The sequence below is a fragment of the Carcharhinus amblyrhynchos genome, chromosome 7 (genome assembly GCF_965287045.1).
Source record: "Carcharhinus amblyrhynchos chromosome 7, sCarAmb.v2.hapA, whole genome shotgun sequence".
Taxonomy (NCBI): domain Eukaryota; kingdom Metazoa; phylum Chordata; class Chondrichthyes; order Carcharhiniformes; family Carcharhinidae; genus Carcharhinus; species Carcharhinus amblyrhynchos.
Genome location: NC_137330.1, coordinates 12,880,580 through 12,896,670, shown reverse-complemented (window position 1 = coordinate 12,896,670; position 16,091 = coordinate 12,880,580). Strand labels below are relative to the sequence as shown.

Genomic DNA, 16,091 nt, shown 5'->3' with positions numbered 1-16,091 from the left:
GGATTTTCAGTAATTTCATTGCAGTATTAATGTACGCCTACTTGTGACACTATTAGATAAACTTTAAACTTTAACACTTGCTACACTGAAAAGGAATACCTCATTAGACTTTGATTCTGGACTCTGGAACCCACTTGAAACACATTCTTCTGGCTGTGGAGCCTGCATTGTTAATCTTTCTTTTCTCTGTCACTCTTTTATTGTATGAATGCAACTGAGGCAATGTTGCAACACTCGTGTTTTGAGTGTCTGCAAATAAACTATCCCTTTGAGTTCATAACTCAATTTTGCAGTCAGTTTATTAGTAGAAAACCAAGGAGTTGGCAATTATGACATATTTATAAAGGAGGAAGCAAATCAGAAACATTTTCCTGTTTATAGACAGAGAGGGGAGAAATTAGTGTTGTTTAAGTTAATCCCCCTTCTGCCCATAACAAGCAAATTAACCTATTTAAACTCCTACGTTTTGTCTGTTTAAATGCTTTCAACAGTAATTTATCAACAGTTGTATTACTCTTGAGAATTTTTCCTTTCCTTAAAGTCTTAAACTTTATTAGATGATTCCAATGTTTATTCTCACAAAAACAACACTAATTTCCTTAACCTTTCTTGATTATTCCATAGAGTTTCACAGGCATGGTCACTGACCCAGAAACGTTAGGAAATGTGATCAAAATAGAGCCAGTTACAACAAATTGCAATTGATAACCCAAACCAATTGTAATATTTGCTGGTCTTTTCTGTCTGCATATGTAGAATAATAATTTTCCTGTGCCGTACAGCTGGTTTGGCGATTTGTTGCATTATTTAGTAAAAGGAAAATCTTCAGTAAAAGCATTTATTAAAAAAAATAGCGAATGTCAATGGTTCAAACACCGATTTATGCAGTGCAACTGGTGACCTGGATCCAATCCAATCCTATCCACAATGCTTTTCAGCCCCAAACCTTTCATCCACTTCTCAATCAAATGCAGAAAGTGTACCTCAGGCTTTTATCTCATAGGGAAACCTTTTCTGTTACAATGTGTCAAAGCTCTTGAAAAGTCTAGGTAGACAGTACCCACTGGAATTCCCTCATTGACAAGCTTGTGATTTCTTTAAAGATACTATCAAATCAATAAGACTGGGCTTCCTTTTTCAAAAGTCACATGAACTGTCCCTGAATTTGGAGTATTCAGATAGTGCACCCTGAATGATTCAGTATAGAATTTACCCTGTTGCTGACAAACCAATGCCTGATCTGTCTCATCTTTTTTCATAAAGATTGTAACTATTTTAGCCCACTCCCAGTCTGAGGGATCAGTTTGTGACTCTAGCAAGCTCTATATGATATAGCAAGACCCTCGATAACACTGTTCAGGCCGTTCTTCCAAAAACTCTCCGGTGAACATGAACTGGATTGGCCGCTATATCTATTTTCAGGTTCCTAATTCCATCTCAAACAATGTATTCACTTGTTTTCACAAACAATTGTATTATTAACACAATTTTGATCTGTCAGTTGAACGTTGAGTGTCAAGGCTGATGTAACGTCTCAGTTTGTATACAGATTTTCAAATTAAATGCCAATTAGTCTGTCAAATCGTTTTGTAATTTATTGATTTTTAAAGTCTGCTGTTTTTGGAACATTGTCCTTGCTTTATCTTAGTAGTTCCAAAAAAAAAGCAAGTGACGCACATTAATTATCTAAACTGGATTATGAGCTGTTGTATTAGGAAGCGAATTCAATGGTATTTTAACACAGATCGAGGATGGCAAACTTGTTCTGCCATTTAGATTAACAGGAAATCAACAGTCAAAGGTTAATGAGTTTTCTTTATCAAATAGTAATTTGATCTTGTAGTTAAGGCTGCCAATATCTCCACAAGCGTGTCTGTCTCCTGCCACATTTGGGATGCAAGGAGTCAGCAACATCCTGATGTTCTAGACATATTGTTCAGTTCGAATACTCCTCGATTTTAAAAATATCCCGTGCCAATGGGTCGACGCATGGTCAGAATAAAGAAAAGGCTGAGAGAAGTAAAACTAGTATCATAGGTAGTTGACCTTGCATGGCATTTTTTGTTTTGAAGCTTGAACACTGTGTTGAAGACCCTTCTGCTGAAGGAAGCACTCTTTAAGCGTTAGTGAAAACTAAGAGGTGGAGGTTCCAGCCTCCTCAGCAGGAATCAGCCAAACCTCAAAAATATTGCAGCACTTCTACACCACAGTTGTGTTTCACTGAAATTGAATTTCAACAATCTTTTATGCTGATTTAAAAAGTTATGCCGAAAGCACACTCACTTCACTGAGAAAATTCTTTAGAAAAGCTGATTTAGACTTGATTTAAAAGGAAAAAAAGAAATACTTAGATGTATACTGAACTTCTCACAACTGCCAGATGTTTCAAAATGCTTTAGAACTAAAAGTATTTTTGAAGTGCAGTCACTGTTGTCATGTGGGCAACAGCAGCCGATTTGCACATAGCAAACTCTCAAGTTGTGCTAATGACCAGATAATCTATTTTTGTGATGTTGATTGAGGGATGAATATTGGTCAGGACACTAAGAGCACCCCCACCTTTTCCTTCCTTTGGATGTTTTGCTTCCATCCGAGGGGGCAGGCACTATCTTGACTTATCATCTCATCTGAAAGGTGGCAGTTCTGACAGTGCCGCACTGAAGTATCAGCCTTGATTTTTGTACTCCAGTCCTGGAGTGGGACTTGAACCTATAACTTTCTGACTCAGAAGCAGATAATTGGATACTGACATCAAAGCACTGCCATTTGAACTGTGGGACACATCCAAACTACTTCTCAGATAGTCAGCATGCCAAAGCGTTCTTGCTGAAATTTCCTGGGATCCTGATCAGTTACTAGGGAGAGAATCTGTCAAACTTATCCTCAGAAGATTAAATGAGTCAGATCAGTTAGATGATGATGGCGGCTTGTCACGAGAGCAGAGATTTTTTTGCATTGTTTTCTTGTGGGATTTCTTATTACAGCGATATAATATATTGCAAAGCAGAGGAAGGCAACTTTCATTCATGTAAAACCCTTCCCTCATGTTATGTAACTTACGTTACCTTTAGAAGGGCTACATTGCCCAATCCATTGGGGATCGTGAGCGTTTTCTGCATGTTTATTGTGTGGACATCCCTGAAACTGATAGTTTACATTTGTAAATCACTCCCAAGCATTACGTAAAATTGCTAATCGTTTACGGATTTAGCAGCCACTTTTTCAAAATGTTAGAGTAGGCATTTCATTTCTGACCCAACTGAATATATGATGCTATGGTTAGAATTGCTAGTAAAATGCGGATATTAACACAAATGAATGTTCTTTTGCTTCTGATTTCAATGTTTCCAGTTACAACAAATCCTTTGTCACCTACACAATCCACTCCGACTCACTCAGTATACCATCTGATAATCCTAGCCAACCCTGAGCTGAGCTTTAAACCAATTGATCACAAAGACCAACCGTTTCTTCCCATAACACATCTCCCATCTACCTCAACCTCCTGTTGTTGAACCTCTTATTCCAGTCTTTGCTGCATCCAGGTTTGACTTTTCTAATGCTCTTCTTGTCTCACCTTCAAGTTTCACTACCTAAAACTCTGCCATTGCTATCCCTTTCTCAAGTTTTGTTCAAAAATCATATTTGTCTTTCAGTTTGCGTCATTCAAAATATTCATCTACAAATCCTCCTTCAGCCTTCTTGATCCTCCGTTATTCCAGCTGCTTACCCCAGTTGCACCCTGTACCAATTATGACCCTCACGCCCACTCTATTATAGGTGTCAAAATTCTTCTCACCTTCCCTTTCTATAATTCACATCTTCCCCACCTTTAGTAGTCTTCATTAGAAGCACAACTTTGGAAATACAGATGATGGCGTTTCATTTTGAGAACAAAATTTGGCTTCAGTGTTTGCAATTCTTCAGTCTGTGGTTCTTCAGTTGTTTTGAATAGTCTGTAGAAGATGCTTTTTAACATAGCTTTTTATTTGCCCAGTATGATGTCCATGGTACTTTGTTTCTTATACATTTCATTCTGTGAAGGCTATTTTTTAAAATTCTTTGAAAACCTTGACTGAAAAGTTTGTAAAATCTCAAGAGTTTGTAATAAATCTTGAGTACTGTTTTGTGCATTAAATATCATTGTTTTATGTAAATGTGTAGAAATATTTGCTGTGGTCGTTACCCTATTTGAATACTTTCTAATGAGGTATCTTCTAACCCAATAGCATTATTGTAGTAGGCAGCAAACCAGTATGATGCTCCCTTCAGTTTGTTACTGCTACCATTTCTCATTCACTTAAAATGTATTTTGCCTATTAATTTCTGTTCCTCCTGGTTGACAGACGCCAGTATTTTAATACAAGATTATTCATTGGATAAAGCAGGTCTAAATTCCTTTTTGCATATATTAATGTCATTTTGTGGAATTCATTTCATAGGACTTCAGTCAAGTGTTTAATGAAAATTAGTTGGGTTGTGGACTTGAGAATGAACAGACAGAAAAGTGCACAGCGCATATTTGTCTTCATTCATCCACAGTATGCACAGGAGGCAGCTAAGAACCAGAAGCTTACCACCACACAACATTAAAGTTAGGTTGTAGAATCCTGTCTCCAGCTGAAAAGATTGAATATTAATAACATTATAAGCCTTGCAGATTTCAAGACTCTGAAACAATTGAAATAGCATTTCTACATTAAAATCATTGAGATTATAATGCTTCAGATATTGAGGATGCTAGCAATGGAGAAATCTCACCTGCTTGATCAGCATTAGTTAAACAAAGTGACAGCATTTTTTGTTGTTGACACATTTCAGATATAGATGTTTACTGTCTCTGATTTGTATTTAAATTGGGAAGTAATTTCTTTACATTCAGAGAAGTTACAAAAAGATCAAAAGACTTCCGTTTTGTAATTCAACTTTCTGATTCTGATGGAGCTCAAGGGAGGAAATTTTTATCTGGGTTTGTCTGCCTGATTTACTGAACCGTCGCATCAAGTCTGAGGACAATGTGCTTGATACTGGGATTAGTGTTTTATCAGTATTTTTCGATGTGTGACACGCAGGGTTCCAGGATCAATGCAGTGTTTGCTGGGTGAGATTGACCCATACTTTGCCAACTGTAGAAAGGGGTGCTGTCTGCATTTGTTCCCAGAACATCGTCATTAATCGAAATGTGGAGATTGCTGAGTACCGCAGACAAATCATGCACTCTGGATGAGTTCAGTATTGCATTAATGGTTCATTACCCTGTCAATCTCCTACAGTTGAGAAGAAAGCAGGTGCTTGATGAATGTTTTAAAACTTATTCTGATTTACTGCTTCAGTTGACAGGAGTACCAGATAACTGCATATTATTGCAATCTTGTGTGTTCTACATGCTGGATTTGTGTCTTCAGAAATTGTCCCCAGGGAGATGGGTTTTGTGACGTGAGCTGCTTTTGTCAAAGTTTGATGTCTGTTATTTTGAAATTAGTGATTCAAGCAAGCATTTGAAAAACAAACATAGGGTAAAGGGAATTAAACGTTTTGAGCAGTTTTTATACATGGCTGGAGCCAATTCCCATTTTTCAAGTTGCTGTTTTGCTGCTGTTGGATAATGTGCCTGCCAACATTCCATTAATGTTGCTCTGAGATTAACATGTAGGAGGTATGTCAAGTTAATCTGAAGTGGCAAGTGCCATTTATTTTACTGTATCTAGCCTCTTTCCCTGATGCAACAATTTGATGGTAATTTATTGCATGGGGAACTTGCAGTGTTGCCACTCTGGTGTTGTTGGTTGGTACTCAACACCATGGCACCTTATTCTTATGGATAGAAAACTCAGTCCCAGTTATACAGCGCCACAATGACCAGACAGAGCTCAAAACCAAAAATATCATTTATTCTCTGTCTTATTGCATTACATTCTTTGATTGTTCCAGTGGTGACACAAACGTAAAGGCAGAAGGAAGCACAATGAAGATTTTTGGGTGAAGGTTTATAACTCTGTATTAGATTAAAGCAGTGTGGTTCTAAGATGTGCAGAAAAGAATGTTCCATATTCACCACCTGGTCAACGCAGGGTTAACTGATCCCAGCTGGAACAGCCATTGGGGTACCTCGATTAGCACAAGCACCTCTGGCCTCAAGAGGGTCAAAATCAGCCAGGCTTCTTGATATTCAGCAATTGCTATCTAATTGCCCTTGACAGAAAATACACGCTTTGCCCTTGTTTGAAGTGTTCATTTGTGCGTCGCCTGGGTTGTCCAACAGCCTGAGGACAGTGTCCCCACCCTCCCCCCACCCTCCTGAGCACATGTGAGGAATGATAATATGGGAGAGCTGTTGGCATCTGTTTCTACAATAGGGCTGTGGTATCAGTGGGCAGCACTACGAGGGTTGTGGAAGATGGAAACGAAATGAATAAAAGGGTGGACAGTGTTAACTTAAAGGAACTAACAGTTATCATCTTGGAGACGTGCCTACTTGTGACTGAGAACCGCAATTCTGTAAATTGACTGCTCAGTTTACACTGTTGTTTTGGTTAATATTGTTCCCGAATTACTGTAATGTTTTTGCACTTACATTGGAGGGAAGCAAAATAGTTTTGTTGTTCAAACCGTTTTAACTGATGATGGATGAAGGTGCCAGACAGAATGAAAAATTGATGCCTCATGCAAGTTATAGGCTTCTGAAGAAATCTTCTGGGACATGTGAAAGTTTGAGCAAGAGGAACAAGTTGACTTTAACCTGAAATCTAGGCAACTGAATTTTATAGGTTTCAGCATTCCTTTGGCATCCAGCTGCTTCAAGGCACTTACTCTGGGAATTGGGCCAGTAACTTGCAAGACATTCCCTCCTCAGAAACTTGTGTTTTATTGATTCTTAAAAAAATTGTGTTCTTTAAGAATGTAGCCTATGGTTATATTTGAAGAGGTGTGACTTGATTATTCTCTGCTTCAAGGTTCTAGCTCCAGTCCATCTCGTGCCTGAAAAGTGTAATGGAGAGTGGAGTAGTGGATTGAATTTCAGAACCAGTTAACCTAACAATTAAGGAGAGGTTAATCGAGAAACTCAGCTAATGTTCTGGGGATCCAGGTTCGAATCCCACCACGGCAGAAGATGGCATTTGAATTAAATTTTAAAAATCTGGAATTAAGAATCTTCTGATGACCATGAAATTATTGTTGATTGTGGGAAAAACCCATCTGGTTCACTAATGTCCTTTGGGGAAGGAAATCTGCTGTCCTTACCTGGTCCGGCCTACATGTGACCAGAGCCACAGCAATGTGGTTGACTCTCAATTGCCCTCCAAGAGTAAGAAATGATGGACAATAAATGCTGGCCAGCCAGTGACACCCATGTCCCATGAACGAATTTTTAAAAATCTTGGTCACAGCCAAAAGACAAAGCTGGCTCATCTTCATAACTTATTCATTAAGACGTTGAACGGTAAGCCAAAATTGGGAGAATTTCTGCATCTTCCAACACACTGACACCAAAATGCAAAATAGCATAAATCTGCTTTCTGTTTATTCACAGAATACGGGGAATTGAGTGTTTTCACCATTTTTCTGCTATATTAGATGATTTTCACATCCTAAAATGTCACAGTAAAGCTTTGAGTTGGCATTGAGCATCTTCACAATGAGCACTGTGATTATTTAGAAAATAGCTGACTTGGGAATACTCGGAGTATTGTTGTGCTCATTGTATCAGTCAGACTGCTGAATTCTTAAAAGGATTCTTAGTGGAAGTCTAGTGTTTGACTCCATGGTGTTTGAAAACGCTGAACTGTTTTCCCTTAGTTTATAAACTCAGTGTGATCTTTTCCCAACTTGAATCCCTCAAGCTGGTGGCATCAGACAAATAGGCAACTGGAGCTATATCCCTAAAAGATCTAGAATTGTTGCTCAGGAGTTGCACTACTTTACTGACATTCTAATTAACCAATGATCTTGGCACTTGCTTTCCACTTCAAAGTGCAGTAACTCCTTATTAAGAAATGATAATTGCTCTGCAGTACCATCTCTTAAGTAACTATCATTTATTTATGTGCCTTGATAATGTGGATAGGCCTTTTAATTATTGGGTGAGAAAGATGTCTACCTCAGTTGACAATCTGATTGGAGACGATTTGGAAAGTTTTTGCAGCTGACCACTCCTGTGCATGTATAGTGTGTGCATTTTACTACCCATGATGTGGATGGTCAGCACCAGAAGTTCCTCGCCAGCTGTGCAAATAGTGGTAGCTCCTGATGAAGTGGGTATGAATGGGCATGATGATAATTTGTCACCTTTCCCAAGTTTAACTGCAGTATCAGCTTTGGACTTTAACAACCTTGAAACCCGATAGGGAATTATTTATGTGCAGTTACCCACAATTTCCCTGTAAGTTTTTAAGTTTGTTTATCAGTGTCACAAGTAAGCTTACATGAAGTTACTGTGAAAATCCCCTAGTTGCCACACTCAGGTACACTGAGGGAGAATTTAGCATGGCCAATGCACCTAACCAGCACATCTTTCAGACTGTAGGGGCAAACCCGGTCAGATACGGGGAGAATGTGCAGACCCTGGCAGTAGTGCTACTACTCTACCACCGTGCCACTCTTCATGTAGTGTTTCTCATTGCAGAATTATTCATTGTGGCTTTCAGTTCAGATCTTGCGTGCCTCTCCGGATAATGCTGAGCTTGATAATTGCATCAGAAATCCTGACATGGAGTTGAATAATGAACTAGGTCAAAGAATCTGAAAAGGCCCTTCATGCTTGTCATTGTGTTTTGTGTGTGCTGAGGATTAGGATGTTTAAAATGTGATGAGAATCATTAAAAATTTATAGTCTTCCTTGAAATTAGATACTTAGTACACTGAAATTGCTTTTGGGATATTATACCCTTAGGAATTGTTTACCTTGACTGATGTGTCTATGGCACTGTATTGCAAACAGGGAAGAGAGATTGGTGCAACTGCGATGAAATTCAGCTGACTATTTAACCTTTCAACTTCCAGTTGAGTGACCTACCTCCTTGTTGTGCCACAGTACATTAATATGGCAAATGCTTTCTTAGTCTCCTATCCACTGCATATTGAAGAACCATTTGTGAATCTTTTTAATGCTCTGATAGGACCCAAGTGATTAGTACTAAATTCTATCAGTTCTCTGTAGAGGATTCATGTTCCAACCCAACAGAAATAGGTTAGTTACTTCCAGTGAACAATTTGAGAAACATAAGGACAGAAAATGCTGGAAATACGCAACAGGCCAGGCAGCATCAGTGAAGAAAGGAATGGTTTCTGTTTCAGGCTAATGACTTTTTATCACAATTTGAGTAATGTTCTTGCAGCAAACTACCTTGCTATAAGAGAAGAGATCAGAACCTACCCAGTTCCTAACAGTCATTTCCAATAATTTGACCATGAGTTAATCTGATTGCTATAAAGGCAAGAATTTGCAAATGGTCAACACTATTGTCAGCAGGCTCTGTTTTATAATCGTATCAATTTTTTTGTGCCTGTGATTAGGAATTCGGTGGTATTCACAAAAACTGAAGTAACATTAACAGTTGGAAAGGATGCACTCAGTCCTGGTATTTCCATCATACTTACACATAGAACATCCATCTAGATGTAAGCTTTGCAAGCTGAACGTGTATTTCGGAGGATTTTCTCTATCTTGTAACCTCATTTACTTTTGATCTGTTTTTAAAGCTTTTTTTGAAAAGCAGAGGTCCTACAATGATATGTTTTAATGCAGCAAGATCCCCAAATCCCCTTCCTAAAAAATTGATGTTTATGTGGAGATGTCTTCTACAAATCCATCTGTTTAAAATCATCACTCATGCTCAATAGGAACCTGGAAAATGTTTTTGTTTTGTAGTTGCAAGTCCTGTGGTATGATGGATAAGGGTATTTGTCTCTGACTCTGTAATCTCAAATTTTGACATTCTCTTCACAGCCCTCTTCCACAAAACTAACAGGAGCAGCCTTATCTGCAGCAGCAGGAGATCTTGACCTTTTTACTGAACCAAACACAAAATCAGAAGACTCTGCTAAGAAACCACTTTCTAAGGATTCTATCTTATCATTATATGGTACAGGAGGGATACAACAACAACAAGGCACCCCAGGTAAATTATTGACATTGCTTTTACAATACAAAGCATTGAGCAGTGGGCATCTCTAACTGAGCGTGATGCTTTTTAGATATGCTAGAAATGGAAAAGTTTATGTTGTGATGAATTCTGACTTGTCCTATCAATAACTTCGTCAATATCAAGCATTCTCTGTTGCAGGAGCACTGCTGCAGTATATAGTATATGTTGCTTCAATGAACAGGGCAGTAACACTTTCAGTATCGACTATGTCGCTATTAGAGAAAAGACGTTCTTATTTTCAAGTTTATAAATGAGGACTGCAGGACTTTCAAGTCTTGGACAACCATGTATGCAAGAACGTCATCAGCTAGAGCAGGGGTCTCCAAACTATGACCACAACTGGCCCGTAGCAGGCCGCATCTAGATCAGTTTGGAGACCGCTGAACTAGAGCACCCTGAGTTCCATGTCTTGCAGCTTGAGTGACAGCTTACATCACTGTGGTGACCAATTCTGAAAAGGTGGGATCTATACAGGCCAAGTGGATTGTCCCCTCAGAGTTTGTACCAATGCCCATAAATTGTTAGTGCTGTTAGGTTTAAATTAACTTGGCAGAGAGATGGAACCAGGAAAGGATCAACAAAGTTCACAAAGAAGTGGGAGAAAAATGAAACTAAAGTAAGAAATGGTAAGGACTTGGTTGGGCTCAGACTAGAAGATAGTGCACTAAGGTCTATGTTAGGCCTACTTCTGCTCCTAATTCGTATGTATGTTCGTATGTAGTGGATTTTACAGTGCGTGTCTATAAATGCATGACGTGTGATAAATAAAGTTGGTGAACCGTAGGTGCAAATAACGTTAGTGATAGAGTATGGTCGTGTGGCAATAGTGGAGACCTGACTCCAGAAAAGGCAACACCAGATCTTCAGAAAGATGGATAAATAAGAAAGGGAAAGGTGTTGGCAGTATTGATTAAGGAGAACATTACAGTGTTGGAGAGAGAGGATGTCATAGACTGATGAAGGACTGAATTTAAAGTTCGGGAGCAATAGAGGTACCATCACAGTACTGTGTGTACTCTATAGGCCGCCAACTACTTGGAAAGTTATAGAGCAACAAAGGAAGGAAGGAAATTGCAGGAAGATGCAGAAAATATAGTGTAAAATATAGTCTCTGTGGAGTTTGCACATTCTTCCTGAGTCTTTGTGGGTTTCCCCTGGGTGTTCCGCGTTCTCCCCACAGTCGAAAGATGTGCAGATTTGGTTGATGGGCCATACTAAATTACCCCTTACTGGGATTATGGGGATAGGGCCTGTGTGGATAGTTGTTAGTGCAGGTCCAGTTGGGCCAAATTGAGGCCTCCTGCACTGTAGAAATTCCATGATTCTATTAATTATAGTGGAGGAGAATAATTGTTCTAATAGAGATAGAAATAATGGAAAGGCCAGACAGAGATAGGGTAGAGTTTCTGAAATCTTTAGCAAGAGAATTTTCGTGATCAGTATGTCCCCACCAAATGGAGAAGGTCCATTGATGGACCTGGGAAATGAGATGAAAGAAATGGATCAAGTGTCAGTCAGGGAACAGCAGTCAAATGTCTAGTAAAGTTTAGGTTGGCTATGGACAAGGAGCAAATCAGAGCAAAAATATTTAATTGGAAGAGGGCCATTTACAGTGGGGTGAGAACCAATCTGACCAGGTAAATTGGAATCAAAGATTAGTAGGCAAAATTGTAATGGCCTTTAAAAAGTAGATGGGTAGGACACAGTCCAGGTACAGTTCTTCTAGGGAGAAGGATAGGACAAGCAGAAGCAGTGCTCACTGGAAGAAGGAAATGATGAAGAGCAAGATAGAGCAGAGAAAGAGGGTATATGGCAGAAATCAGATTGATACTACAAGTGAGAGCCAGGCTGAGTATCATAAGTTCAAAGTGGAAGTGAAAAAAAATTCAAGGCAGCAGAATGAGAAGAGCCTGGCAGCTGACATAAAATGAAATCCAAACATCTTCTAAACATATAAATAATAAAAAGGTCACAAGGGAGAGTATGAGGTCGGCTAGGCACCAAAAGAGTATTCACACATGAAGGCAGGGGGCTTGGCTGAGATAACACATCTTTCTTTCTAGCCAAGAAAGAAGATGTTGCCACGCTATGTTCCATACTGTTGCCTGATTCAATAAGCCTCTTTCCTCGTCCTGAATCGATAACTTTAGTTTCTTTGCCAACATTATAATTTGTGAAATCATCACCTTGACTGAAGTGGCAATCAATCCATTGAACTGGCGACAGAGGAATTAATGAACAAAGGCCTCATGTGGAATTCATTGGCTACATGAATCTTGCCAGCTCTCTGGTGGCAGGGTCCGGGAAGAAGGGCAAAATTATGTTAGGAGATTCACCAGTATGTTCTGACATGTGGGTATATTTCCCAGGGATCAAAGATAATGGAATGCAGCAGCCCACCTGTGGGAGATGGGCAGCCTTAGAGCCCTAATTAACAGCCATTTTCCTGGAGGAGGTAAATTTCCTGCTGTTGCATGGGGTCCTTTTTGCTGGGCTCCGAACATAATGCACCAGAGCTAATTTCATAGCTGGAGGTCAGAGCAGCAACACATTTGAGGTCTTTTTTCATTTCCCTGCCGTGTTTTTCAGTGCTCAAGGATCATGGAAACTGATGGCTCCACTAATAATGTTCTTGCTGCAATGGTGGTGACTCTTTTACTAGTTAAGCTGCCATGGTGCTGCTGCAGCTCTTGAAACTTAAGCAGCATCCACACAGTGAAGGAGGCTGGTGGTCCTACTGAGTGGGTCTCCTGATACTGGAACTGATCTCACCCGTTTGGATGGTATTCTAGGAGCAGCTTCCTAATTATTGGCCTCCAGATGTCTAACATCCTGCGTGGCAATTTCCAGATCTTAACCCCACCATTAGGATCACCACTCAACTTGAGAAATTCCAGCCACGATCTCTTTTTCACAATCCTTATTTATTTATTAATGTCACTAATAGGCTTATATTAACACTACAATGAAGTTATTGTGAAAACCCCCTAGTCGCCACACTCGGGCACCTGTTCGGGTTGCACTGACAGAGAATTTAGCATGGCCAGTGCACTTAACCAGTATGCCTTTTGGACCATGGGAGGAAACTGGAACACCCAAAGGAAACCTGTGCAGACATGGGGAGAATATGCAGACTCCACACAGAGTCTATGACTCAGTGTGTCCTCGCTGAGGACCTCAGCCAGGAATCAAACCCAGGTCCCTAGTGCTGAGGCAGCAATGCTAACCACTGTGCTGCCCATCCTTGAGAAGATCTTCAAAGGAGTTAATATTCCTGGGAATATATTTCTGTCCCACATGAATTCTCAAGCAAAATTATACCGTCTCAAATTAATGGTCAAGTTTTGATTTTGTTCATTATATCCTGGGAAGACTTTTAACTGCCATGTCTCATGTTTTCCTACAAAGCTGAATGATGCCTGGAGATGAAAGCTGTCCTCAGTCTATCCTTTAAAGGCTTCAGTGAACAGAGGAGCCCTGTTTACAACTGCTAAATCAGTTATCACCTAAATATTTCCTGACACTTTCAATCTGGTGCAATTTTTCATTCCCACTATCTTTATAACAGAAACTCGTTTTAAAAGTTTTAAATTTTTTATTATAGGAACATATGTGAATAGACCATTTGGCCCTCGCAGTCTGTTCTGCCATTCATTTTGATCATGGAATTCAATATCCTGGTTTCCACTCCCTGCTTTCACCCCCAAATATCCCTTGAACCTTTTAGCTGCAAGAGCTATATCTAATTTCTTCTTGAAATCAGACAACGTTTTAGCCTCAACTACATTGTGGTAGTGAATTCCACACATTCACCACACACTGGGTGAAGAAATTTCTCCTCATCTCAGTTCTAAAAAGTCCTCAAACTATGATCCCTAGTTTTGGACTTCCTCCCACCATTGGGAACATTCTTTCTGAATCTACCCTGTCTAACCCTGTTAGAATTTTAGAAGTTTTTATGAAATGCTGTCTCATTCTTCTAAACTCCAGTGAATATGATCCTAACTGACTTAGTCTCTCAGATGACAGACCTACTATCCCAGGAATCAACCTGGTAAACCTTTGCTGTACTCCCTTTATAGTAAGGACGTTCTTCCTCAGATAAGGACACCAAAACTGCACACACTACTCCAGATGTGGCCTCACCAATGCTCTACACAATTGCAGCAAAACATCTTTGTCCCTATACTCAAATCCCCTCACTGTGAAAGCCAATGTACCATTTGCCGCCATCACTGCCTGTGTACTTACTTCCAGCGACTGATGCACGAGGAGTCCAAGGTCTTGTTGAGTACCCACCTCTCTCAATTTACACCCGTTCAAGGAATAATCTGCCTTCCTATTATTGCTACCAAAGTGTATAACCTCACATTTATCCACATTATGCTGCATCTGCCACGCAGATATGCACACACTCAGCCTGTCCAAATCATGCTGAAGAATCTCTGCGTCATCTTCACAGCTCACGTTCCCACTCAAATTTGTATCATTTGCAAATTTGGAGATAATACATTCAGTTCCCTCTTACAAATCATTCATATATAATGTGAACAGTTGGGGTGCTAGCACAGATCCCTGCAGAACTCCATATAGTCACTGATTGCCAATCAGAAAAAGATTAATTTATGTCAACTCTTTGCTTCCTATCTGCTAACCAGCTTTCTGTCTATCTCAAGCCATTACCTGGAATCCCATGTTCTAAACTTTACATAGCAGTCTGTTATGTGAGATCTTGTTGAAAGCCTAACTAAACCACATCCACTGGTTCTCCTTGGTCAACTCTACTAGTTACATCCTCAAAATATTCCAATTCTTGATAATAGACACTAGCAACTTCCCTAATAGCGACATTAGGCTCATTAGTCTATAGTTCTGTTTTCTCTCTCTCTCTCTCTCTCTTTTTGAATAGTGGGCTTATATTAGATATCCTCCAATCTGTAGGAGCTGTCCCAAAGTCCAAAGAATTTTGGAAAATAACCATCAATGGATCTATTTCTAGGGCCATTTCCTTCAGTACTGTGGGATGAAGGTTATCAGGACCTGGAGATTTATCCAATCCCATCAATTTCCCCAAACCCATTTCTTTACTAATGCTGATTTCCTTCAACTCCTTACTAAAACATGTTTCTCTCAACACTTCTGATACATTATTCATGTGTTCGTTTGTGAAGATGGAAGCAAAGTACAAATTTAATTCCTTAGCCGTTTCTTTATTCCCCGTTATGAATTCTGGTTTTCTACTTGACAGTAAGGGCCTACATTCTCTTTGTCAATCTTTTTCTCTCTCATGATCTGAGTAACCCTTTAGTAACCCAGAAAACACCCTGCCAAACCTGACCGCTCTGAACTCCGTAATGCTGATAGCAATTATAAGGCTGCCTCGGATGAAGTAGGTAACTGTACATTACACCGTTCAAGGATAGAAAGATTGCTTGGGTCGAGCCCTTTAGTCCTCCAAAGGCAGGGCAATGGTACTGGACAAATTGCTTATTGGAAAACTGCAGACATAATGGGCCGAATGGCTGCCTCCTTCAGTGCAACAACTTTATGACACCCCATTTCAAGCATTATTCTGCAAAAACTCCAACAAATTTATATTTATAAATTTATATTTATAAATTTGTCATTCCCCTACCCTTCAACCAATAACATCCGCCCAAACTGATCAATGAATAAGATTTCTTGTAAAACTGATTGTTGGTGGCTCTTGTTGTATCGGGACCAGACACAGCTCAGATTTCATATTTTTTTCCACTGATTATTGAACATTCAGATTTTTGTGTTTCGGGTACTGCATATTGAGTGCACAAAGAGTAGCAGTAGCATTTATGTTAGAAATAAGAATTAACATTAAAATTAAGTATCGTCATTTTAATGTCAGTGCTAGGAACTGGGAAATTAACTGTTGGTTTCCCACTTACCAATTTTTTTGATTTGTTTGAAAGT

At 39.5% G+C, this 16,091-nt stretch overlaps 1 protein-coding gene across 4 annotated transcripts in view; it reads left to right on the top strand.

Moving 5' to 3' along the window:
- Positions 1–16,091, top strand: part of smap1 (small ArfGAP 1) — a 247,473-nt gene that overhangs the window by 214,008 nt on the left and 17,374 nt on the right. For all 4 annotated transcript variants that reach the window (XM_080191966.1, XM_080191970.1, XM_080191967.1 and 1 more), the window contains one exon: positions 9,947–10,118. In XM_080191966.1, coding sequence (XP_080048092.1) covers positions 9,947–10,118 — 172 coding nt within the window. The remainder of the gene's footprint in view (positions 1–9,946; positions 10,119–16,091) is intronic.